Source organism: Phoenix dactylifera, chromosome 6 (assembly GCF_051530095.1).
Source record: "Phoenix dactylifera cultivar Ajwa chromosome 6, Ajwa_hap1_PhDact_Kaust_v1.1, whole genome shotgun sequence".
In the NCBI taxonomy this organism is placed as follows: domain Eukaryota; kingdom Viridiplantae; phylum Streptophyta; class Magnoliopsida; order Arecales; family Arecaceae; genus Phoenix; species Phoenix dactylifera.
In genome coordinates this window covers 34,906,499-34,933,355 of record NC_143195.1, presented here as the reverse complement: position 1 = coordinate 34,933,355, position 26,857 = coordinate 34,906,499, and the positions used below count along the sequence as shown (strand labels likewise).

The following is a 26,857-nucleotide window of genomic DNA, read 5'->3' as shown; positions in this document are numbered from 1 at the left end:
TTGGTTTTCAAAGATTTGCTAAAGACGACGGCAACAATGGCTACAACAAAGCATCCATTAGGAAATATTCTAAGTTTTATACTTTGCTGTCAAAGTTGTCCTTTTTTTTTGGGCATTTCATTAAAGAAAAAAGCATCCATTAGGAGGTATCCTAAATTTTATATTACGAACGATCAGTCGATGACTAGGTGACATACTTTTATTTGCCTATTCACCTTGTCAGCAAAAATCAGTTCCTGAGGTGTACCAATATAAGGTTGAATCCTATCAAGATATTCCACCAATGTGGAGTTATTGTCAATGTAGCACATTTGTAATGCAACGCATCATGCTTCTAGAGCTATTAAAAAGATGGTGTGAACATGGGACCATTGCTCGCTTCAATTTGATCCTATTTTCCCCTCACAAGAAGGATTTGAAAAAAGTTAGGCAAACATCAATTGAGATGAATGAGGTGGCATGCAGAGAGATTCCTTTATGATTTATTGAACATCGGCAAGTGGAAGGGTAATTTTCTTAATTAATACTATTTGATTTGAAGAAACTTAGCACCATCGTTCGCTTAATTCAAGCTTTTTTTTTTTTTTTGCTAGGATGGACGAATCACATATATCTAGTATGAATACATCCATAAGAGTTAGAAAATAAAATATTTCGAAACGGAGTTGGCAAAGCCGCATCGATCATCCACAGCATCTCGCCTGAATGATCGGCTACAGAGGATGCAACCTAGTCTCATGTTCTATTTGCCTTGGGGTAAACATGACTCGTCCTGAATGCGGTACACTCCCTGGCACACTGCCAGATGTCCAGGAGTAGTGGGTGTCTGTGCACCTTCAAGGTTTGTCCACAGATCCAACTAATAACAGTGGCCAAGTCGTCCTTCAAGTGGATGAAGATTGCCTGCAAATAAGATCCTACTTAACTGACCCTGCCTAAGCCACCCTCAGCTCCACTCCAGGGACATAGGTGTCATAGATCCGACTCCCCCCGATAGCAATGAGACGCAAATTAGGGACTCTGATGACGAATCCGGCTCCTTTCCTACTGCCACCATCACTCACATTGCCATCGAAATTAATCTTGAGGATACTCGGGTGTAGAGGCTCCCAAGTGATGAAGATTAACTCGGTTGCTGCAGGAGATGAGAAGGAGTCCCAGGTGTCCTGAGCTATCATTGGCTCTCAGAGAGAGGATGAATGGATGACTTCTGTTGCTTGAGCAAGGGCCCTCTCCACAATGAATCTAGGCGACTAACTGCTCCTCTCGAAGACATGATCAATTCTAGCAAGCCAAATGTGATACACCAAGTTAGTGATCCTATTAACCAGAACTCTGGTAGGGGCTCTCCCGGTGCAATTCCTTAGGCAGGAGAGGAAGGCCTCAATAGGTGTCGCCAACTGAAGGAAGAATAGGGAGGCATCAAAGAGCCCCCACACCTGCAACGCCCAATGGCACTGAAAGAGGACATGAACCACTAACTCCTCAATAGGGCAGACATCGCAAGTCGGTGGAAGATTCATCCCTCGTCTGCTCAGCACATCTCTAGTAAGAAAGAAATCTCATGCCACCTTCTAAAGGAACAAGGCAACCTTGGGGTGGGCCCCCAATCTCTAGACCCAAGCACAGTCCCACCTCTGATTTGTCTCAGCTCGATACACCTGATATAGGTCCCTAGTCTTCGCCTTTAAACTGCAAGTTATCTATCAAACCCTCCTATCCATAGTGCTAACCCTAGGTATCGGAGTAGAGGTGATCCTTTCAGCTAGCTTGTCACCGAAGAGATGGGTGATAAGAGTAGTGTTCCGCTTCCTCTTCCCTGGGGTGAATAGCTTGCAAATCCGCATGTCGACGTTGACCTTAGTGTGGACCATGGTAGGCCACTGAGACAAGGGTAAGTCAGATAACCAGGTGTTGCACTTTACCCTCACAGCCTACCCATCACCAATAGACCACCTAACGTTGGCCATGACCACCGAAGCGTGACCACAAATCTCCTTCCAAATGAAGGAGTTGTTCTAACCAGCGCGCACAGCAGTAGGAGACGTCCATGGGCCATACTTGGCTCGCATGACCGAGCTCTCGGGCTCTAGAAGATATATCGCAGCATGCCTAGCCATCAAGGCCTCCCTCTTGGTCAGCACGAAGTGACTCCCATGTTGCCTTCCTACAGGGGCAGACAAATTGCTCCCCAAGAAATTAGGTACACTCTACCAACTCTGTCATTTTCCTCCTAGAGAAAATTTCTAAACATTTGCTCAAGCTTCAACATTGAGGGCTTTGGGAGAATAGTATGAGCCATAAGATAAATCAATGTAGAGATGAGCACTGATATCACTAGGGTGTCTGCCCATCATGGAATGAGCTCTGGGCTGCTCGCCCTTTAGATGCCCCTGAATCCTTTGCTTGAGCGCATTGTAGTTAGCTCTTCGCAATCACCTCCTGAAAACTAGAACACCCAGGTACTGCCATACCCACTGCATGGAGGCCAGCTTGTCGAGGCCAACACCATCCAGCCTGGTATCGGAATCGAGCGTGCAGGAACTGAGATGCCGAGTTGTGGTCAGCGCGAACCGAAATGAGGAAGAAGTCCCGACCATCTCGATTCCGGTGTGCAGAGGCCAGCTTTCCACTCAATACTTTAGGGCTCGGACAAGCAACGAGCCGGCTTCACGGCGCCCGAGGTGGCTTCCGCTGTTTACGACTTCGGTCTTGGTGGTAGGTCGCTAAGAAGCTATCTGGACACCTAAATCTGTCAACCAAAAACTCCTATGATATGGGTCACCAACATGTTTTCCGATCCTTAAGCAATCTCTCACAAAGGCCTACAGCTGCAGCATGACCTTCAGGATGAAGCATATAGCAAACTTTGCCAAATTCACCAGCTGACCTGAGGCCAAGCAATATTGCTCCAAGATTCTCCGAATGATTACCACATTCCTTCTAGTGGCTCGGACAAGCAGCAAGCATTCATCAGCAAACAGGAAGTGGGTGGCCGGAGCATCACTGATAATATATTGATCAATACTCTCATTAGCTAGTGGGATAGAGTCTAGAAGAATATGGTGTTTCTATCCCCTTCCTTGATCCATTGAACCCTTGACTTTTGGTGCCAAAAGGTCTCCTACTGCTTGAGCAAAGAGTGGTGCTCTGCTAGGCACCTCCTGAGCTCTGCCAGCTCCTTTGGGGATTACCCCCTGTTCTGGTTCTCCTTCGATTATAGATCGGCAATGGAAGCCTCAGCACCCTCTAGTCTTCTGAAGATGTCGCTCATGTCCACCCAATTCCAACTCCAAAGTCTCTGCTTCTTAAGTTGCAGCTTATGGGTCACCTTGTACATGGCATCACCCCAGGTTGGCAGCGCCTAGGCATCTCTCACAATCTCCCACGAACGTGGGTTAGTAGTCCAAACTCTCTCAAACTGAAAGAGTGAATGATAGGCTATACTGGTATCAATGCAAATCCAAATAGGACAATGGTCAGAAGCCATGCGAGGTAAGTGATGCACATGATAGTTGAAAAATTGCTAGATCTAGGCGGCTGTGGCAAAGGCTTTATCAATCCTCTTCCAAACCCTGGCATGCCCGAACCGGTTATTGCAGCAAGTAATGCTGGGTCCGATGAAGTCGAGATCCACCAATCCGCTGGCTTCAATGAAGTTTCGAAACTCTCTGATCCCAATTTTTTCTGAGAAGGGTTTACCCCTTCTCTTCTTTTGTAAACGCAGAATATAATTGAAGTCGCCAGTCACCAACGAAGCAAGACTCTGCTCGGCTAGGTTGGACACTTCACTCTAGAGGATTTGCTGCTCCCTATACTCCATGCTAGAATACATAGCTAACAAGATCCAAACAGTTCCTCTAAGCTCGATGATCACCACAATAGTCTGCTAGGAGCAGTTATGGAACATATCAATAGCCGTGTTGCCGGTCCGCCACACAATTATAATGCTCTCGAGAAACGACGTCTAAACCGACTCAAACTTCTACTAGAGAAATGGGACTCATAAAGCAAACATACATGCGAATCATTCAAACCTCTTTACAAATACATTTTAGTCAAATTTACTACTCTACGCCCTTCCCATGTGGGAGTCATTAAACACGATGCAGCGTGTGACTTACTCTACTATGTTGGAGGCAATTGATTTGAACCTAATATCATCATGACATGACCAGCGGCAAAGTTAGGGAACTGTCACTCGAAGACGTGAATTGAAGCCTTTATTTTGTTTTGAAATTGAAGTAGAGAATCAGCCATGTGTTACAAATAGAAGTCAAATCAAATCTCAACATCATATTATTTTGAAGAAATAGAGGGGAAACATAAAAGAAGAATAGCAGGTTATGCGCACTTTGAAGTTGTGGGAAATGTGAGGTAGCAAGCAACCTGAAAAAAAATTGAGAAAGCTTTTCCCATGAATATGGTCCTTTTGCAGAGATTAACAATGTTATATCTATAGAATAAATATTCTTTTGTCATATACTTGGAGGAGTCTGTATCCTTATCTTATGAAGGCAACAAGCATAGTCCTAGAAAAATCCTTCAAAACCTTCAAAATATAACCATGGCTTGTTTATGATACAATAGCATGATAGGACATGCATGACAAGTTACTATAATTAAGCAAACTAGATGGTGGTTAACTGCTTCTTCGAATGGCAAGTGATGTTTATTATTCTCCGTCGTGTTCAAAAAAATTGAAGGTTGCTCACTTTTGACACGTTCACTTGCTGCACATCTCATATAGGCATGTAATTAAACAGCTAAAATACAAAGTACTATTTATAACCTCCATGCTATTTACTCATATTACGATTTCGAGTTTTATAGGCGCTCATTAGCCCCATGCATGATAGGTTATGTACCATATGGTATATATATCTTAAGATCTCAAAAGAATTCTCATTTTGATCCGCCAAGGATGCATTTTCATGTTATGAACCATTTTCATCAAAAATAAATTAACAAGTAGAGAAGGAACTGTTCAATGAATCGCTCGTCTAATTTCGTAGAATTCTCATTGATCATGAAAAGTGAGGAAGTTTTTATGACCGCTTTGCATGGTTTTGGCCATCTATCCAAAGTGAATAATATTATATAAGTGGTGACCACAAGAAATAGGAAATGGAAAAATGTAGCAGACACGAATTGCCATGTTAGTTTCGCGATATTAGATCGTGTGGTTTGGAGTAAATCATGGGATCAAATGACCCGGCAGCTACTGGTGATAGGATGCATGATCATACAGGATCGTACCATGTGACATGACTCATGATGCGAGACCTTTGGTTACATCCATGTCATCTCATTGATAGAACTTTGACAATACACAGACGGGTGGGAGGGGGCGGAAAAAAAAAAGAAAAAAAAAAGACGATGAATAGTGCTACACTGGATCGTCTAATTTATTGTTCGATATTTTGAAAAATTATATGGTCAGAGAACATTCCTCCTTTCTTATTTTTTTTATTTTTTTTATTGACAGAATGTACTTGTATTAGAATTATATAAAATATTGTTTTTATTAATTAAAAAAATAGAAAGAAAGAAGGGAGGAAGAAAGAAAAAGAAGAAAGAGAGAGGGTGACGCAACCTGTGACTACTTCTTGCAACGATAGATTGCCATGCCGAACTTCTGATGAAGACCAATGCGTAGAATAAAATTGAGAAAGCCAATGCACAGAATAAAAATGGGATATAGTAACATAAGACTTTTTTTTTTTTTCATAGATTGTCCACGATTGTTGTATCCATTGTTTTTATTTGATATATATATATATATATATATATATATATATATATATATATATATATGGGTGGAGTTGCTAACTTGGAAGGCTAAAGAACGTAATTAGAAAATCTCAAATCTTAAGAGTTTTATTTATTTAGGAGGAGGAAGTTTATTTTATTTTGTTTTGGATTAAAATTCTTATAATCTAATTTAGAAAGAAAACGATCATATAATATAAAGCCTCAAATTCATTTGGTTACACAATTTTTTATTTTGCTTTCTCTCAGTGACTTGCCTTTTGAGATAGCTTATGATCATTCATGGTAGAAGCTAGGATGTAATCTATAATACAATTTTACTGGATCGATTTTTAATGTGTTTGCAGATTTACTATAACTAATCCGTATATAAACGTTTGATTGAAAGCTTTCAAACAATGATGGAGAGGTTGTAAATTAGGTTAGAGAATTTATATTTTATTACGTTTATTTCTTCTTTTTTTACACTAAATATATTAATAATTTTTATAATTTTAGTTAAATGTTTTTTCTATGATTCTAGATTCAAATCTTAAATGATGTTAGAATTTGGTTAATTTATAGTAAAGGGTTTCCTACTCACACAACTTATTTCTATTTTCATAAAATAATATAATAATAACATCATTGCTTTAAAATATAAAGCATAAATTTTAACTTGAAATACTTACTAAAAGTAAATTATTATTCTGACCGAAACCGATAAAACGGCGGTCATATTAAAACTCCGTTTCCAAAACTCACGAGGCGATTGGGTGCTTAAAATACGAAAGCAAATACCCTACCAATCATCTCGTGCCATATGGTATCGAAGACGTTTGGTGAAATTTCTCGCCCCGTCGCGTTATCTCCAGCTAATCCGAACCGTGGGAAGAAATGGTCTCGTACTCTCGTTAAGGTTGCAAATGGGTCGGGTCGACCCGTGACCCGACCCGACTCGACCCGCGTAGACCCGATCCGACCCGAATTTTAGGACCCGCGGGTCCGGGTCGGGTCCTAAAATTGGACCCGAATCATTTTCTGGGTCGGGTCTGGGTTTACCAAACGGACCCGATCCGACCCGAATGGACCCGAAGAGAGAGAGAGAGGGGAAAAGCAAAAGAAAGTCTTTTCTTTTTCTTTTTTTTTTTCTTTTTTTTTGGCATGGGTTGTGGTACTGTTTTTTTTGGTAAAACGGCTACTCATTTCATATAAATCTAACGTGAGTACAACCAGCCATATCACGAGAAAGTAAAAGATACAAAGGATGAGGGGCATCTGAAGCCTCCGTCCAGAGAAAATCTCCAGAGTGCCGAGCAACAAAGGAGGCGACCCAGTCAGCGGACCTGTTCGCCTCCCTAAACACGTGACCAATCTGACAATCACCCATCAGCTGGATCATCCTGCGGGTCTCTCGGATGAGAGGGTGACCATCCCCAAACCGATCCGCCCCTCGGAGCCAGTCAATGACCACGGATGAGTCTCCCTCGAGGTAGACCCGCTCCACCCCCAAAACCTGCCATACATAAGATATGCCCTCCCACGCAGCCCGTAGCTCTGCACCGACCACAGGATGAGGGGCATGGGTTGTGGTACTGTTGGTCAGTGATTCAGAGGGCACATGAAATATTTGCATTAGCTTTTTATTTGTGACTGTTCCTGTAGTCCAATGAATTGCAACATATATTAAGTTCTGACTACCATTTCAGTCATCGAAAGGTAGCCCCATTTACTTAAATGCTCAACTTCCGCTTGGCAATGCCCACTTATTGTTGTCCTTCCCGGCAAGAAGAGTATAGAATTGCACCAATTTGAGTCCCCAGTATTAAACACTAACAGAGGTGAGAAACTAATAAGTGCACCTGGTTTAAAGTGATAAGATAGGCATGAAAGACAACAAGCCCTCCAAGAAACCAGATCGAAATGAAGCTAAACACTGCTAATGCAAATATTTCAGGTGCCCTCTGAATCACTCCAAACAGTAACAAGAACTTCTGGCTATTCTTTTTTTTTTTGACTGTTCTAGTATCTACCAAACAGACCCGACCCGAATCAGACCCGGACCCGACCCAAATCCGACTCGGACCCGACCCGACCCAACCCAATCTTCAACCGGGTCGGGTCCGGGTCCAAAATTGGGACCCGAACAAAAAATCGGGTCGGATCGGGGTCACCTAGGACCCGACCCGACCCGACCCATTTGCACCCCTAACTCTCGTGCTCCCTTTCGTCCGGCCCCAATCGTAGCCGACCAGTAACGCCGGGGCGGAGAAGGTCCCACGCCGTCGCCTCCGACGAAAGGTCAGATCTCTCTCTCTCTCTCTCTCTCTCTCTCTCTCTCTCTCTCTCTCTCTCTCTGCCCGTTAACGGCGATTTAGGGTTTTTTCGTGGCTGAATCTGATCTCCTGAAACCTAATCAAGCCCTATTTTTATCTGATTTCCTTCTTTTTTCCAATCCAAAATGATTAATCATAATACCCTTTTGTGCATCAAGAAATCTTGGAGAGATTCATGTGAACTGCTGAAACTTCTTGCGTGATATGGTAATTTCCTTCTGGTTCCGTTGATTCAAGATGTGAATTAAGTTTTGATATAGGCTTTTCAGCTTGAAGTACCGGTGGTTCTATGGAAGTTGCCAAGAGTTACGAGCAATCTAATGTCTGGTAACTAACCCAGATTTCGAAAAACTGTAGTCAAAGCGATTTTTTTAAGATAAGGGAAATGTAGAGCGTGCTGATTAATTTGGGATCCTGTTTTCAGGTCGACTGCAGTAGTAACAGCTTTTGATTGTTTTTCGAGACATAAAAGATATTGAATGAAGTGGTAATCAACCTCCATGTTTATGTTTGTATGCGAAAAAATTGATTTGAGGGAGATGACGATGTTAGCGGTTTCCCCGGTGCAAGAGATGTCCACTATCAAAGAATAAGACAAGATCTTGAAGCAGAGAACAATCCAAGATTATTTAGCAGCCATAGTGGATTGCAGTTTTCGTAACAAGTAATAGAAGGGTAGAGACGAGCTCATTTTTTAACCTGTTTGCTTTAATTTGCTTGGTGACAAGCTTATAATAGCCAAGAAAAGTTGAGAACTCCACGGTGCAAGTTAAATTGTCTATCGTGATTTCATGTACATGACCTGGTCAGGAATATCTGGAATCTTAAGTTTTAGTAGACTTCGTTCACCACCTGATAAAATAAAAGAACTTTTTGGACCTTTCATGTTCTTTAGGAGGATAAAAGAGACTCTCAACAATATGATCTTCCTTAAATAATGTCCAAGTTATTTTTTCCTGTCTTTTTTATTGTTTTTTTCTAATAGTAATTGATGTTATTTAGATTTCACTGTAGTTTTTAGCCAAAACTGACAAAGAAAAACCATTGAAATGTTAAAAGGATATTGTTGAGAACTCCAACACATTATGAAAGATCTAGTAGAACAATTAAATGTTCTTATCATTTTATTAAAGCAGATAGGAGATTCATGATTAGCAGTTGATTGTTGATCTTGGTTCCTTAGAATTAGAAGTTCACATCAATTTGAAGCAATAAAGCCATCACATGCTCGATTTAATTAAAAAAAATTGAACTTTGTTTAACCACATGCTTACCTTACCTCTTCGAATCTTCAAATGATCCCTGTTTCAAAGTTTTTCTGTGTCTGACTGCATTAATATGGCTTAACTTTGCTTTGACAACACTCTTGAAATGATTTAGGGGAAACACAAGTTGTTTAAACCTATCTGGATGGTATATTGATTTTCAAATGGGCATGTTAAGTTCTAACAATTTTGATAGATGCAGACCTATACCATAGCGCATTGTTATGCTATGCTATGATGTGCGCTGGTGTAGTGTTGTATGAGCTATTACATGATATACACACTCTGCATATTGGTAGTCTTATAGGACTATGGAATTTATAAAATGGTACATCACAACATAACTTGCCCTAAAGCATAAAGCTGGAACTGATAGCTTGGGATTATCAAATTCGATGACCTGCTTGGAGAAAAGAGGGTTGATGAATATTTTGACATTTTTACTCCAATCCTCATCATCGCATTGGAACAGCAGAATTTTTCCGTCTAACCTGGCAACATGAATACGCCCCTTATAGTTTGAGGTTCTTCATCAAAGATATATGATTAGCCTGTGAAGGGCTTTCAGTATGAATATTCTGATCCTCTGATAGGCACTAATTAAACATTTAGGTTCTCTCCAATGTCCTTATGAAAATACTAAGTGCAAAGTGATTCAAATGTCTTGCTAACCAAAATAGTGTTTGAAGTGGACACCCTTACTATTTAGACTTAAGGTTTTTCACAAAATTTACGTTAGACTAGATAGTCCTTTTATATTTGCAAATGTTAGTAATTTTTATGCAATAAGAATTGCAATTTTTCTGTGCCATGCAGCCCATGAAATGGTTTTTCACTCATCCAATCATTATTTTCTTAGTAATATCTTTCTTTTCGCTTTCAGATGATTTTATTTCTGCATTTCAAACTGAACATGAATATGAGCTCCTATGAAATCATTGCTTTTCAAAATGTGTCTAATTGAAAGTTTTAAAAATCAGAAAGCCAATTGATGGTCAATACTGGCATCGGTTTATTTGCATTACTAGAGCTGAGGAAAGGAGACATGTGAGGTGAGAGCAAACCAGCTACTTTATTCCTGTTTGCCTGAAGCGCTATGTTTGAGGTATTAAGAGAAGTTTGGAGTGAAGTGTTTGCCAAACCAATATCTCTATGCTAGAAATCCAGTGCCATATGTATTTCACAAACTATTAAGAGCAAGGAGCAAGTGTGCCCCTCCTTTATTTCTGGTCCAGGTTCTGATCTTTTTGCACAACTTTTATTGCCTTTCTTTAGCATTTATGTTTTTCTTTATTGTTTATTATGCTAAACCATGTTTCTCTGTTGGGCTTTCCTTTCAGGCTGGAAGGAAATTGAGGAACGAGAAAGAAGTGTAAGAAAAATCACGTGGTTGAGATGGCATCATCAAAAATTCAAGCTCTATGGAACCACCCAGCTGGCCCTAAAACCAGTTTGTCCTTTTCCCCTCCCCTTTTCCCTCTCTCTGTTCTTTGATCCCATTCTACTCCTATTAATGATGCTTCTTTTAAAAAAAAATCCAATTCTCCTCCTATGATGGTGTTTGGTTTTAACTCTTCAAATCAAATTCAATTGCATCTTGATATCAGTCTGTTTTGTGGATGATAATTTCTTATAAGATATTCTGTTTCTTATTCGCTTGGGTTACCACAGGAAACATTTTAGTTAGTTTGGAGAATTATGAAAAATTGATTACCAAACATGTATTGACCTAGGCCTATGGATATGATCGAGAATATACAGTGGGATTTGCTAGATGAGGGAAGAGTTTCCTGATTTAGCATGTGGATTCTTGGACTCAGGTGTATCTATTTTTCATTTATATGTTATTATGAATTTAGAAATTCTTGATGTTTATTTTTCATATAATTTCCCTGCATCTTATGTGCGGGATATTGGGAAGAATGTGCATCTATTTTAAACTGGTGATAGGAAATCTAGTTTCCCATCTGACTTTTCTTCTTGTACTTCAAGGAAGTAACTGTTGGGATGTTTGAACTAAGAGCAACATATGTAACTGTAGACAATATTTTGTTTTCAACAATGTGGTGATTATTCTGAAAATTATAATATTATTTCAGTTTAGTAGGGAGAAATGTTTCAGATTCTGGTTTATTGGATATCAAATTTGTGGCAGAGGCACAAATTTGGAATCACATATTGGATATCAAATTTTTCATGAAGTTCAGTACTTCAGTTTAAAATGAGCAAAGAAAGAATTTTGGAATCACATATTCTGGGGGAGAAAACTCCTGATAACTTTGATCTAATTACTGCTTGTAGAAAATTTCTTCATCCACTAAATTATGCTGTAGTTGTTGAAGAAAATAAATAGACTCTAGATGTAGTTGTCGACAACAACATAAACTGTTAAGCAACTGCATCGTCCTAGCAAGAAATACAACTATTATTGTTCTCTCACACTCTTTTCAGTAAGTTTCATAGACACCAAATTTAACTCATTAAAAAAACAATTGTTTTAAACCTTCTCTTTTCTTATCCTTTTTTGTGAAATTACATATAACCTGGAACACTGATAGAGAGCTTGATATGTAGATATGATTGCAAGTTAAGTAGAAAGATTCGTATGAAGTTTCTCTTCTTGTTTTTTTAACTATTTTCTTAGATCTTTGTCTCTGATTAACTTGCATACGTTTATGTTTATCATTCACAACTGTAACATGTTTCTTAACTACAGTTCATTTCTGGGCCCCAACTTTTAAATGGGGTATAAGCATTGCAAATGTTGCTGACTTCACCAAGCCACCTGAAAAAATTTCCTACCCTCAGCAAATTGGTATGTGGATCCTGATGTTAAAACAAATTTTGACACATTAAATCATTTGGAATAGCCTTGCTTTTCTTTTGCTTTCCTCAAGGTGATTTTTGAGGCTGAACATTTGTCTCCGTTTTTTGGCTGTCCAGCTGTTACTTGCACTGGGCTCATCTGGTCACGTTACAGCACAGTAATCACACCAGTAAGTCTTCCATAGAGGATCTTTAGTCATTATTTCAGAATTGTCTTATACTTCTCATGTCTTTTAAAGTTGTTCCATTGTGACCTGGGTTTTTGGGTTCGAAATATAGAAACAACCTTTTTGTATACAACGAGGTAAGGCTATGTACATCCGACTTTCCCCACTGCGGGAGCCTTGTGGAGTGAGACCCCTTTTTGTTTTCTTAACTTCCCTGTGTCTTTTAAGAGGTTGTAGCTTCAAGATATCTATTGTTAGTTCTTTATTTTCTTAACCATATGCATGTAACTAACCAATTTCTGTTGTTGTTAGTTTTTTTATTATAGTAATTGTTTGCTTAGAAGTAGAGCTGATCACGGGCCTTCCAACCCGCCCAGCCCGCCCAGCTCGGTCCGGAATTTTTCGGGCTTGGGTATTAAAAAAAGGCCCATGCGTCGGGCTTGGGCAAGAAAAGCGGCCCGACTAAAAAAATCGGGCCGGGCCTGGTCGGGCCATTCTGGCCCATTTCCAGATTCCAAACAAAGAAAAAATCAGGCCTGTCGGGTCGGGCCTATTGGGTCGGGCCGGGCTAGACGGGCCTAAAACCAGATTTATAAAGTCGGATCGGGCCTGGACAAAAATTTAAGCCCGACAGTCAGGCCGGACCGGGCCTGGGCATAGCCATCGGGCCTAATTTCTGCTGTAAAGCCTGGCCCGAGCCCGACCCGGCCCGGATTTTGATCAGCTCTACTTAGAAGTTTGATTGTCAGTGTTCAACCCTTCACTGACCTATCTATCTAAATAGTTTAACTTTTATATAGACACAGCATTTTAACTATATAAGGATTTCTTAGAAGCTCATTAGAATTGCTACTTTGTGGTTTGCCAATCTCCATTGTGCCTTGGTATTATAAGGGCAACTTATTGTTGCTGTGGCTATCTGATTAGTGGTTTCAAGTGGCATAAATATGCTAAAACTTTACCAAGTCAGTACACCAACCCAGGGCTTTCAATAGCTGGTTATTTGAAGTATCTATTGCACTGACTATTTATTCAAAAATAAAGAAAAGACACAAATGGTGCTCATTATGGACAAAATGTTGTCGAGATCCCGCATTCCTAACCCTCCAATGGCATCTTAAGGGTTAAGATTATCACTTTTCAAAGGAGATGATGTATTTATTATGTAAAGGCATCATTTGGTAGCCTCAAAAGGCTTATCTATAAGAATGAGAAGGGAAAAGGATGTAAACTTTTTATCTTTGATAGGAAAGATTAATGAAGAAGGATTTTTAAAACCTAAGTAGTAGTTAGGACTAGCTTATTGGTTATGGCTATAATTGCTGTTTGCTTCATCTGATGAACATAGAATTAAGCTCATGGTCTTGTATATGCAGGAAATTCTGAGAAAACTATTGACCCATTTTGGTATTCAGGCAACTATTTTATATTGAAAGAAATCGAACAACTTAGTTATGTTAATCAGCGGGCTTGTTCTAACATAATGAACTTAGCTAAGAAGCTATGCTCTTCCGGAATTTATCAATTTTTACCTGATAATATTATTTGCTGCTACAAAAAGAAAAAGTTTTACGTATTATGCCTGCTGGCTTTTCTATCAAGAGGATCCTTGTGCCATTACTTGCTACTGATCTTATTCTCTTGGTTTGACTTTGTAATATTTCAGAAAAACTGGAATCTTTTCAGCGTAAATGTTGCAATGGCTGGGACAGGCCTTTATCAACTTTTTCGTAAAATTCGGTATGCTAAATTTTGGTTTCACTACAATTTGTTTTATAAATGGTTAATGCCTGTTATAAATATGAAGTATAACAAGATTTGTATTTTTCACAAGACCTTTTTACCAACCAAGTCTATTATATAAGCAGTGGACAATTATAGCTCTACATTACCTTGTAAAAATGTTAACATAATCGTTCACATTTGTGCTTATGATCCTGATATCATTGTAGTTAGAAGGGTCCCTAAGTTGAGAACTTAATTACAGTTTTAATTAAAGATTATTGTATTGAATATAATGTAACAATAACTTGAAGGCTGCAATTTGATAATCTGGCTTTAGTTTTCAACTTTACATAGTGTCTAATGATGTATAGTGTTTATTTTCAAGAACAAAGCAAAAGAACCAATCTTTTTCCCATCACCACTATGAGTAGTTGGGAATCCCAAGTAGCTGGAAAACAAAAAATGCTCCTCCATTGTTCATATTGAGAATCATTGATTGACATCTTTTCTGGTTCATTAAAAAGATTGGGCCTGTATAGTAAATATTCTCAGAGCATCCTATTACCAAGATATATTATATGAATGCTGCTTTTCATGACATGGAACCTAGTTAATTTGCCATATACCACTCCTAATACATCTCTACTACTAAATATCTTCCGGCATCGTGGATTATGAGCGTGCAAACTGAACAATAACATGTTCATTTCTATTCGATTTGTTCCTTCCTTGCTTATCACTCGGCAAATCCATATTTTTCTGTTACTGTAGTACTAAGTGCAACTAAACTGAAATTTGCAGACTTGCTATTTGCCTATGCCTGTCAGAAATTTTTTATATCTTTCAAGTGTTCCTTTGAGTGTGGAAACTGATACTCTCACATCCACTATTACTTTTCAGGCATGATCAGTATTCTGAGGTGCAAGAAGTACCTGCAAAAGAATAAAAAAATTATCATTTCGGACCTTGCAAGTCATGGATCGAACCTTTTTAAATAGGAACAACACCAAAGTGCTAGTGGAGTTTGTCATGTTTTATGGTTCGAATTCAACAAAATACTTTTTGTTTCTCAAGTACATGGAAGGATGAAAAAATACCTGCAATAATGCCCTGCCTTTTCATTATGAGCAGTAGTTTGGTGTTGGTGTTGGTGTTTGTTTCAATCTGGCTGCTCTCATTCACGATCTGCTTTGTGCTCTTGGCCTGTACTTACAGTGAAAGCTATTAAGCATTCTTTCCGTGTTTGATCTGGAATTGAATGAGAACCGGCCGAAAGTTACTGCGGTTCAAACCATCCGGTTAGTTGAAAATGCCTGTTACCATTTCTTCAAAAAAAAAAAAAAAAAGAAGGTAAGATCATTAGACTTTTAAGTCTTTTATTCGAAAACATAGCTGTTTAGCAAACTGGATCTTACTTCCAATTGGTTCTAAGTTCGAAACATTCGGACGTCAATTAAAGTGGAGATTGGATGTTCTCTACTTAGACACAGAGTTTGAGAGGGTTTATTGGTCTGCCAATAGCCTCGGTGGTATCAGGTATGACGTAGCTCATAGGGATAACCGAGCCGGCCCACAGGTGGAGAGAATATGAGTAAAATCGGCCGGGGTGTCCAACACATGGTTATTTTTGTCCGCATCGAATATTCTCCTGGTGGGGTGGAAGCCCAATGAAGATTGCTACGCGGTGGTGGGCTTGTCCCTTTCTCTCTCCTCCTTTTCTTAAGCAAAAAAAAAAAAAACAGCCGTTTCGTGTGGCTATTAAAGCTTTGGAAAATAACATTGCAGGTAGTGGCGAATTTATGAAGGGATTTATAGAGAGATCATCTACACGACAGTGACCGTTGTCACCACCGTTTGATTGAGACCACGAAATGATGATAAATGGGGTCCAAGGGACCACCAAGAAGAGGGGAAAGGGAAGCGAAGGGTAAGAGGAAGAAGTGGGGAAAGAAAACAAAAGGAAACAGAGAGGCCCGGCCCAAAATAGCCGGGCCCCAGCCTGCCAGAAAAGAAGAGGCAGCCAGGCCCACTGCATTGTCTTCTTCTCCGAGTCAAGACTCAGGTCGGATAAGTAGTCCTTTCTAGCTCCATTTTTGTTCGTGGAAAAATATGAAGACTTTGGTTTGCAGATGAGGTCTTCTGCCTCTGGGATAAAGTAGGTTGGTTTGTCTCGGTAATATATATGGGACTGATTCCAGCTCCAAAGTTAAGTTTGGGTTTAAGTGCTGTTATCATATACAAGCCTGAAGGATTTCATGTGTCTCTTGATACTTATATATGTTAGGCCCACCTACTTCCTCAGTGTTCCCTCGCACCCTTCATGGTTGTGGTTTTCTCTGATATTTGATGGCTTTCCATTTGCACTGCCATAGGTGATAGGTGATGACTGTGGGGAAGCCTTTTAGTATTTTCTCCAGGTTAATTGCTCGTAAATGGTAAAGATGATTGTGCCACAATTACACTTGATCATCCGGTGAGTTTTAGAAGGTGCGAAAACATACAGATGTATAGTTTTTCAAAACTTTTGTCAAGCATGTCATAAATAGAGATCCTATTTTTCGATCATAATTCAACATTCATTTCCTAGGAACCATGGATTTGGCGATGCAATCATAACTTTAGTAAAATTACAAGTTGGTTGATCAATTTTGTGTCTCGAAGCAGTCGTCGCAGTAGGCTAATATTAAGTCAAAATCAGATATAGTGAACCTTTGTCGATCCAACTTGTTTTAGCAACCTAAGATTGAAATCTAATGTTAAGCTGGTTTTAGATGAATTTGTCGATCTAGATTCTGATTTACATGGACCACTCCATGTTCTGTTTTTTCTTACCCCTTCAAGTACAAAGCTTCTTTTTAATTCAGAGTAGGTAAATATTCTTCGCATCACCATTATTACTTCACGAAATATATTAACATCAGTTGCATCAAAAGACAACCTTGTTCTTTTTCAAAGGACTCAATTAATATAATATGAGATTTGGTTCTATAGACAAGTCAGCTTTTCATGATATAAAGTTGGAATTAGCTCAAAGAACGAACTTGAAACAAAGGTGATTGAGGAAACAAGCTATGCTGATTCCTTTCTTAACTCAAAGAAAATCTTTCTGGGCACTAGTTTTTCAGCCCTGCGTCATTTATTTGATTTATAGAACAAATGTCGCGTGCTTCTCATTTTGCCTAAGCAGTCAACGAAGCCATCAATGGCGTAAAATGAGATTCGGATTCCCCTATGGACCTTAAACTAAACGGCAACAGAGCCGTGGTTCCACTGCATCCAAACACGCGCCTCTTTACACCATTACCGAGGGCATCCTTGACACTGCCAAGAAATTTCTTTTCCGTTAAGAATGAGATTAGATCAGATCATTGGAGCATATTGAAAGTAAGAAGAGGAAAGAGGGTAGATGTTTCCCACCTCGAAGCTTGAAGCGCTGCAAGGCCACGCCTTCCGATACTTTGCCTCCAAAGGAACAAAAAAACATTAGAATCGTATTGTATCATTTAAGCGATCGAGCGCAAGGTGGCCAGCGAAAGAGACGAGTAATTTATTTTAAAAAAATAATGAGAAAAAGGGGGGAGAGAGAAAGAGAGAGAGAGAATAGGTTAGTCAAGGTGGCCAGGCCCAATGACTCAACATAAAATTCAGAAGAAAAAAAACAACCTCGAGGGAATTAACCACAAATCACACGGCTAGCCTCATCCAATCTCCATCTGTCCTACGTGTAGGGTTTGAAATAGGACGAGCTAGGCCGAACTACACCTCTATATGATCCTGACTTGAAATATTTTTTTAGGCTTCAGGCTAGCAATGACACCTCCGGCATCCGCCATCGCCTACCCCACCTTCGAGAACTAGCTGGCTTGGCTCCGGCTCAAGTACCAGAGGGGCATTGGGATGAAGGCAGAGCAATAATAGTTCAGAAAGTTCAGCGACAGCAAGAACAATATGATGCTGCCATTGGTGCTACTCAAGGAGGCGGTGGCAGCGGAGAGGCTAATGGATAGCCGAGCCAGGCCCATCATGATGATAGAGCAATAGAAAAACCAAATGAGAATAAAGATGAAAGGGTACTTCAATGGAACCGCAGTTTGCCGATGGTAAGAGGCTCGACTTCACCTTTTTTTGGACTGACAACTAGTAGTGAGGGACGAGCTTTATGGATTGGAGTGGCAGTGGAGGCACAGAGAGCAGAAGTTGAGAACGGTGAACCCTAGATGAGTTTTGATTAGGAATCAGGACTCTTCGAGGAAAGAAGAGCCCAGCAAACTAGGAGGACGGATCTATTTTGCTTCAGGAGTCAGGACTCTTTGGAACCAAAGCAGGCTAGACATACCCATTTTGCCTAATAGGACGAGATGAGCATGAGGAGGATGGACCCATTTTGGAACCAAACCGGGATGAATTTTGGACCCGAATTTGGATTCAATTTCAGATCTTATCTAGGCTCGAGCTCGGGTCGAACCAATAATATATCCAAACCCGGCTCAAAAAAGAAATGGGCTCTATGTTTAAGCCCAACTCCAGTCCAAACATTTTCAAGCTTAGCTCATATCCCGACTCGAAGTCGGCTTAGCCCGAGTCTGTTTCTAACCCTACTAACGAGATAGTCAGCAGTTAAATATGTTAATTGAACAATCAATTTAACTACTAAAATGATTTGTTGGAACATGTCCTTAACATGATTTTCTGCAAGAATCAAGTAAACTAACATGTCTCTTCCTTAAACTAACATGACTATTCCTTAAGATAGACTAAGGCGGACAAGGCGTGAACTTCAACGACCCCATAAATTTTATATTCCGACAACAAATCTAGCACTAGCACTAGTTTTGATTCCTAGACCATATATCATGTTCCTACTCCAACTATTATATGCACAAAACCACGTACGCAGCGAACTACTCCCAACTATTATATGCACAAGCATGAAGGCAGAGAACCGTGACTCCACTGGGGTAATGTGGGCATTAGATCGAAGAACAAGAAATTTAATACCTAATAAAAGATAGGATGCATCACTTCTAGACCAAAGATCATGTGCTCTTCGCTTTATAAAACCATTAGCCCGTACTTCCACAAGTCCTCGTTGCATCAGCGTAGGATTCTGATTCCCTTGGAGGCCTCTAAATAACATAGGCGGAGGCCGTAGATCCATGGTGTCCAACCATGTGTCCATGTACGTGGCCCGAGAGAATCCTCGAGGCTATCGTCAAACTAATTCTTTTCTCACATATTGTACTAAAGAATTCACAAAGAGAAAGGGAAAGGTGGCGGAGGTTACCACCTTGAAGCGAGACATCTTTTCCATCGTCCCATTTATTTTATCGTCACACCACATAATTTGAGCTCACGCTGCCGGGGAAGGAGCAACCGGGCATTAGAAAACCGGAGAGAGAAGAGAGACAGAGAGGGGCTGGGGCTACGAGGCCTTGTTGGCCGGCGAGGGGACACACGTGTGCTGAGTCTGATTGAAATACTTCCTACGTGTCAGGATCAATTATGGGGCTCACGGCAAACCCTAAAATCTCTCTACACTGTTTTCTTTATGTAAAGCAAGCATGCACCTGGTTGGATGCGGGTCGCCACCATGTGATGTCTTTCTTTAATAAGTTTATTATATTTATTTTACATAGATTATTTAGCATAATAATGTTTGTTTTTTTAATTCTAGTCATGGTTTCAGATGCCGGCATGGCTGAATGAGATGGAAGTTATATATCTTGCAGATCTTAGCTGCGCCTAAGCACGCACGTACACTATTCTTGATCCATCTGCAGCCAAAATATGAGCCAACTCATGATGAATCCTCTCAATGTTTGAAATGATAAGATCATGATCATGTTGAGCTTGAGATGTTAATCAATCTATTGCGTGATTTCTTCTCATAGGCCTCGACTCGTTGAGCTTGACGGTATAACTGGAGCCTTGGCTCAAGCTCGGTTTGCTTGTTCTAGCTAGCTCTAGCTTAACTTAGAATGCACAAGTTGAGCAAATGAGAGAGAGTTGATCCAATTTTCTTATAATACGCATGAACACATACCAACTCAACTATGGGATAGGTGGAGCCTAATTTTTGGACAACCACAGCCATAATAAAACTGGCTTCAGGCTACCCAATTTGAGTGCTTAGATGAGTTTTCTCATGTATTCTATTAAGTAGAGCAAATGAGAGCACATATTTTAATTTGTTGATGTTCGCTTGTTATTTTCTCCTTTGCTGAAATATATATAATTCATACAACTAAATAATCGTAATTTTTGGGTTTTAATTTATAATGTCAAGGCCCTCACTGTAAGTTTGTGTTTTGTCGCCTTGCACTAATTTAAAAATATTGATTAGATAGCTATCATTAGGCCGCACTTTTTTATTCCATTTTGGTGTATAAGAATCTTCGAGAAAAAAAAATCTCTAAAAATTGAGTGTATGTAACTCTTTCCTATGGCAAGTTGTCATGACGACATGTATCTAAATGCACAGTTTCATCATTGATGATTCCAGTGCTACTCCATGCATACAGAACGATGGACAATATATTTTATAAATGCAAATAAACAGTAATTGCATTCAATGAAAGCCCAAGCCTTTGCTTATGTTTTCTTATATCTCCATTCCATTAAATAAGTGTGTTAGCTAGATGCCACATAAATTTGAAGATGCAACCTTATATGCCAACAAATAATAAAAAAAATACTATAATAATATTTATTTTATTTTTTTCTGTAAATCATCATTTATTTTAACATATTTTTCATCTTTTTTTCAATATCAAACATAATAATTTGATACAGAATTTATCTTACCATGCTAGATTAATCCTAAACCTCAACCTACAATATTTTTCTAATGAAAAATCCATAATACTTTTATTTCATATTGGAAAACCCTAGGGCTCGTTTCATATTGGAAAAAAAAAACAGAAGCGAGAGATGATATTTTTGATCGATCAATAAGTTGCAGATGTTGATCGTGCAAGTTGCACCAAGACTAGAAGAAGGAAACTTCTCCAAATGATAATAATGTGCAATTGTCACAAAGACGGGTACCCTCAGGGGTGCAAAACCTGGTGCTCTCACGAGCAACTTGCTTTGCGCTCGCCCAACCACTCTCAGAGGCGTTTCCTCGAACAGTCTCTGTACTGCGTGGTCAAGTCTACGCACGTCACCCTCTCTGGCGTTTCCAGAAGACTTATTAATCCCCGCCTTCAATAAAAATGCCGCAATAGAAAACTCAACAAAAAAAAACAAAAAAAAGTGAAAAAGAATCCCCACCATGGGCCCAGCGGCGACGTGACAGGAAACGACACATCCCCAACGTCTCGTTCACGAAATTCCCGTGATAGCCCATCGTAGGCCGTCTGATTTTACCGTCTGTGTCATGCGTCGCGTTAAATCGCATTCCAGCCGGTACTTCTCCAGCTGGACGGTTGATGTGAACCGGCCCCGTCTCGTTTCTGTGAGTCTGGACCGCGGTATTGGTGGGTCCGACGAAGGGGACACCGCACGTCACCCCAAACGTGTCACCGTCGTGCTTATTGGCGCTACGCCAAGGGAAAGGGAAATATTAGAGAAGCTCGCTTCACAGAAACAACAAATGATGCCATCACGACCGTCCGGTTCTCCAATCCGGGGGCTCTCGGTGGTCCCTCAAAGCGCATACCGGACTATGGAGTAGATATTTCTGCTTCCACCCTTTTGTGTCGCATTCCGGCCTGCGGGGTCACCGTCAGTACTTCATCACCGCCGTCGCTTTTTTGCTGATCGGCACAAGCTGCTATCCATCTCATTAGATCAAGATCCAGATTCCGTGCACCGTGTTTAACCAATTGCTACATTTTTCCGAATAATTCTAGTTAGAGGCATAGCATCACAGTATTATAACTTAGATTATAATTGTTTTAAGGTCTTTAATTATGTTATTTTATATTTTTACTTAATACGGGTACATGATACTCCGTATAGTGAAATTTATACGGTGTTGGCTGCCTTCTTCCTGTAGACATCAAGCAACTTGCTCGCACGAAAGGGACGGACGGCTCTCCTTTTCCGCTGATGGCGATGGAGAGGGACACGCACTACCCCTGTGCCACGCCCTTTCCGGTGTCCGCCGCACTTTAAGCGCACCTCAATCATTCAAACACCAGCATCAAGCTAAAGCCCCCATTTCTTTTCCCCGATCCCCCCATAACGTAGCCCAAGTTATCCTCCTCCAATAATAGCCGTCCGATCCAGCTCCAATTTAATAACCATTAGAACTAGAGGAAATAACGGAGCGGAGGACACGTTAGGCCAGCTACGTGGTGAGATGCCCGAAGAAGGGAAATCCACGTAACGGAAAGCTCGGAGGAAGCGAGCTGATACGCTATGATGGAGTGGGACCCACTGTGGCCCCGGCGGTATGGGCGAGGGGCCCGCGGATGTGGGAAAATAAAGCCGGGGGAGGGAAACCGGGGCGCAAGACGACGAAAGTCCGGCAAAAGGGGCCGGGGGTGACGTCATGGGTGACCGGAAGATTAGGATCGTACGGGGAGGTGTCAACCGGTGAAAGCCGGTGGGTAAGAGAGTGAGGTAACGGGCATGTGCTGGTGGTTTGGGAGGGGCGGAATCCGAGATCTGAGGCGGTTTTGGGGGGGGGGATTAAGAATAGGGGCCGGCTTTTGTCCAAATTACGGGAGTGTCCCCCTACTCTGACCAGGCTTTTATCGGATGTGTGCCTGGTTTACATTCTGGAAGGAATATTAATTTATTTTCTTGAGAGGTGCGGTGATGCTTCGAGATTAAAACACGTGGCAGGCAATCAATGCCTCCTTCTCCTTTTCAGAGGATATTTATGCCCATAACTTATTCTAAAACCATCCTCTATATTCTTCCCTCGCTGTACATAATTTGAAGCTGATTAGCATAATTTGAATCAGTAAAAAAAGATTTTTAAACCTCCTCTAAGTAAAAACTAAACGAAGTTTCGAGTTAAAATGATTTTAGAGATGACGTTGCACGGTAAAGTAATTTGGCATGTAAGTCAAATATAATAGTTTCTAGAAAATATTTGGTCAATACATAATTTTATATCAATTTAGTTATAACATATAATATTTATTTTTTAATAAGATTGATTTGATTTTTTTTGAAAAACAATATAAACAATGAACTATACGTGATTGACTGAATATACGTAACCATCGAGACATGATAAAATTCAAACTAAATACTGAATAAACTATAAAAAAAAGGAACGATAAAGATATTTCAAAATTTAGAACTAACAGACAATATTGATGACCAGTGACTTTTTGTTTGATTACTACTAAAAAATACTAGTAGACAATAAAAATGAGGAAAAAATTATATTTTTAATCATAAAAAGCTTTTATCAATATGGTCACGTGATATAAAAAATATGGTCAATATGGTCAATGTAAAAAATCATATGATAATCATAAAAAATAAAATATGATAATCATAAAAAGCTTTCATCTGCACTCTCGAAACAAGCAACCAGCCTTGTATATTTTCATTCAACAAGAAGCAAGATTAAATAATATATTATATATTTGGCTGTAAGTAAATCAATGGTATGTAGATATTAATATTTCCAAATGTCATACATCACCATGCAATTTTCTGGCCAAAATAGTTTTGTCTTTAATATAGTTTCCACGAAGATATTGCACATAGAAACAAGTACTGCTGAATTATAAAATTATATTTGAGCGATGATTGATTAGCCTATGATTGATGGGAGAGCAGGACTCGGGAAGCATGTTTAAATTAAAGCAGTGGCAGTTTCGCAATTTGGGGATACATATGGTGGCATTTGGGCCGGCAAGCCCACTTCTCCTTGGCCCCCACTCTCACCCTCAACCGCTTATTAGTTTAGGAAAAGTGGGGGAGGGGAGGAACCCAGAATCCGGATACAGGTTGTGCCCCGGCCAATGGGTTCGCACGGATTCCAGGAACCAGCCGCGGTTTGAAAGCCACTTGTTGAGCCCAAGAGAGCCCACACCCTTCTCTCTCTCTCTCTCTCCCATTCTTTAACCCACCACACCGCTATTAGAACAACCATTCCGCCCCTTCCCCCAAGTCGTCTCTCTATAACCTCCTCACCTTCCTCTCCTTCTCCTTTCCAGAGCCGCTCCTTCCTTCCTCTAAACCCAGTAGAGAAAGCGGAAGCGAAAACGAAAGCGAAACGAAGGCTTCAAAGCCCTGAGATCTCTCAATCTCAAGCCAACCTACTCCATGGACGGCGCTTCCTTTTCTTCGTCTTCATCATCTTCTTCTTCCTCCTCCGATCTTGAAGCGGGGTTCTCCGGGAGTGCTCCTGCTCCTTACGTTCTCTACCCCTCTTATTATGGTAATAATAATAATAATAATAATAATAATAATAATAGGAGAAGGGGGAGCTACAGAGCGATGGTGGGGTCCCCGAGATCGAGGTTCTACTGCGACCCTCTCTCCGACGATGAGCCTCACCACTTCCTCGACTCCTGCTTTCTTTGCAAGAAGCCCCTCGCCGGCAACCGCGACATCTTTATGTACAGGTTTGCCCCTCGACTCCTGCTTTCTTTGCAAGAAGCCGCCTATTTAGTCATCGAGTCATTTCGGGAGTGAGCAAGGGCACTTTTGTCTCCTCACCTTTTTCTCCGGCGAGTTTGGAGGCGCGACGGTGACCGGTGTCTCTGGAATGACAAAAGTGCCCTTAGGACTTCTTGGAATGGCCGTGATATTATTTTGGAATTTGTTTGATTCATGGGGGATGTTTTGGGGATGCAGAGGGGACACGCCGTTCTGCAGCGAGGAGTGCAGGCAAGAGCAGATCGAGATGGACGAGGCCATGGAGAAGAAGTGGAAGCTCTCCTTCAAGGCTTCTTCCAGAAAAGAGCGGGAGGCACAGAACCAGAAGCCCAACGCCACCAGCCCTCCCAAGGCTCGGAAACTCCCCGTCCAGGCTGGAACCGTCGTCGCCGGTTAACACTTTCAAGTTTCAACAAAACCTAAGTATCGAAATGAATACAAGAAGAAGGAGGAGGAAAAGAAAAAGGGAAAGGAACCCGGAAGAGCACCAAGCATGACTTTGATCCTATTTCCTCTTATGAGAAGGAGCGACACAAAAAAAGAAGAAAAACCGAAGATTTTTTTTGTGATGTACAGGAAGAAGAAGAGCGCGTTATGTGTTGTTTTCGGATGTAAGCTTTGGTATATGAGGAGGGAGGGTTTTTTTTTTTTTTTAATGGTGTGTAAGAAGTTTAATATCTTCGGACTTCAGAAGGAAATTATGAGGCTTTTAGCACGCTGTTTTCCTCTCTGGAGTTCGCTGGCTGCAGGCGCCTGCGTTTTTTTGATGGTATCGGCCGATGAAATGACCGAGCTTTCGTTTTCGATGTGGATTTTGTGGAAAAATGACTAGCGATATTATTTGGTAAAGTATATTTTAAGAGAAATATGATGGCTACCGGGAGTTTAATTGTTAATATTTATAGAACAAGAGAAAAAAAAATATTTTTCTGTTTAATTGTATTCAGTATATTTTAAAGGTTATATATATTTGTATATCGATTTTATAATTTGTTGATATAATATTATGTTAATAAAAAAATAATATTTACTAATATTATTTTAATAAGATTATGCTAAAAAAAAAAATACTGATGGATACAAGGTTATGTTAAGAAAAAAAATTAATATGAACTGAAATAATAGGGACTGATAGATAATTTTTAGTATTATTTTAATATTAATAAATTTGTGACATACCGGGTTGGAGGTAATATAGGAAAAATAAATTCAATGCATGATAAGTGGATGGTAAAATAAATAATATTTTATTTATTTATTTGGTAAGATGAATACCATCAGAAGGACCATATTAATTTTTTAGGCAGATTTATGAAGTGGCGGTAATTTAAAAAGATTAATTTTTGATAAAAATATTTTTATTTATAGTATATTAAGAATAATTTATGTATCAATTAAATATGGTATTTTTTAGTTAGTTTTTAGATAAATAATTTTTAGAAATTATCAAATTATTCTGATATCTCAACCAAACCATCCTTTAAGGTATTTCACTATAGCTTTGGTTTGTTCTTGCAATTTTTGTAAAGGTGATTTTAGAGTTGGAGATGGTTTGCTCTGCATTTGGGATCCAGATTGACATCCAAGAAATTTAACAAGTCTTTTGTAACATTTAGACGCTGCTTTTTTTTTTGAAGGATAAAGTCTTCTAGAGTTAAAATCGCGTTGGAACATGATGGTCGGACCCATTTGTGGACAAAAAGGGTGGGATAGTTGGACCCATTTATGGACAAAAAAAAGTGGGACAGCTAGGAGAAATTATTACTCAGATCAGATTCAATGTATGGGTTGGTCCAATCAAAACGCAATACATGTAATAGTAATTATTATTATTTTTTATGTGTGAGAGCAACACGTCCTAGTATGAATTTATTAGGTCCATTATAGATCTAATCCAACTAATAATTTTTCCACCTAATATTTTCGAATGAGTTTGTAACCATTTGCTCGACAATTCTAAGGTTCATTTAATTGGAATTTTATAATACTATGTTGTTATATATTTTTCCTCAGTCTCTCTTCCAAATAGGTATTTATTTTTGGTTTTTTTTTTTTTGGTACATCGGCAGCTTACACTAATTTCACATAAGAACTGTCATCTGAATCAAAGAACAAAATACTACACATCCTTAATTTCCTCTCAATTTAAAGGTTTCTCTCTCATTATCACAAGATATTTCTCTTCACCTTCACCATCATCCTATAAGGTCGATGA

The 26,857-nt window shown here is 39.8% G+C and overlaps 2 protein-coding genes across 5 annotated transcripts; both read left to right on the top strand.

Annotated features, from left to right (window-relative positions):
- Nucleotides 1-6,633: 6,633 nt before the first annotated feature.
- On the top strand, nt 6,634-15,194 carry LOC103704627 (mitochondrial pyruvate carrier 4-like). Of its 4 annotated transcripts, XM_008787986.6 has the most exons (8): nt 7,965-8,052; nt 10,333-10,404; nt 10,512-10,587; nt 10,693-10,802; nt 12,069-12,167; nt 12,296-12,348; nt 14,012-14,085; nt 14,971-15,194. In XM_008787986.6, the coding sequence occupies exons 4-8, from the start codon at nt 10,748-10,750 to the stop codon at nt 15,014-15,016; spliced, it is 327 nt and encodes a 108-aa protein (XP_008786208.1). In that variant the 5' UTR covers nt 7,965-8,052; nt 10,333-10,404; nt 10,512-10,587; nt 10,693-10,747; the 3' UTR covers nt 15,017-15,194. The 4 variants fall into 4 exon arrangements, 3 of the variants coding, with proteins under 3 accessions (XP_008786208.1, XP_008786206.1, XP_008786207.1); XM_008787984.6 differs by having other exon boundaries at nt 10,333-10,587; XR_016395609.1 differs by lacking the exons at nt 12,069-12,167; nt 12,296-12,348; nt 14,012-14,085; nt 14,971-15,194 and adding exons at nt 6,634-6,658; nt 11,086-12,062 and having other exon boundaries at nt 7,971-8,052.
- An 8,827-nt stretch (nt 15,195-24,021) lies between these two features.
- On the top strand, nt 24,022-25,445 carry LOC103704626 (FCS-Like Zinc finger 2-like). Its single transcript, XM_008787983.6, has 2 exons — nt 24,022-24,608; nt 24,841-25,445. Exons 1-2 carry the CDS (start codon nt 24,307-24,309, stop codon nt 25,037-25,039), a joined length of 501 nt encoding a protein of 166 aa, XP_008786205.3. The 5' UTR covers nt 24,022-24,306; the 3' UTR covers nt 25,040-25,445.
- The last annotated feature ends 1,412 nt before the right edge of the window (nt 25,446-26,857 follow it).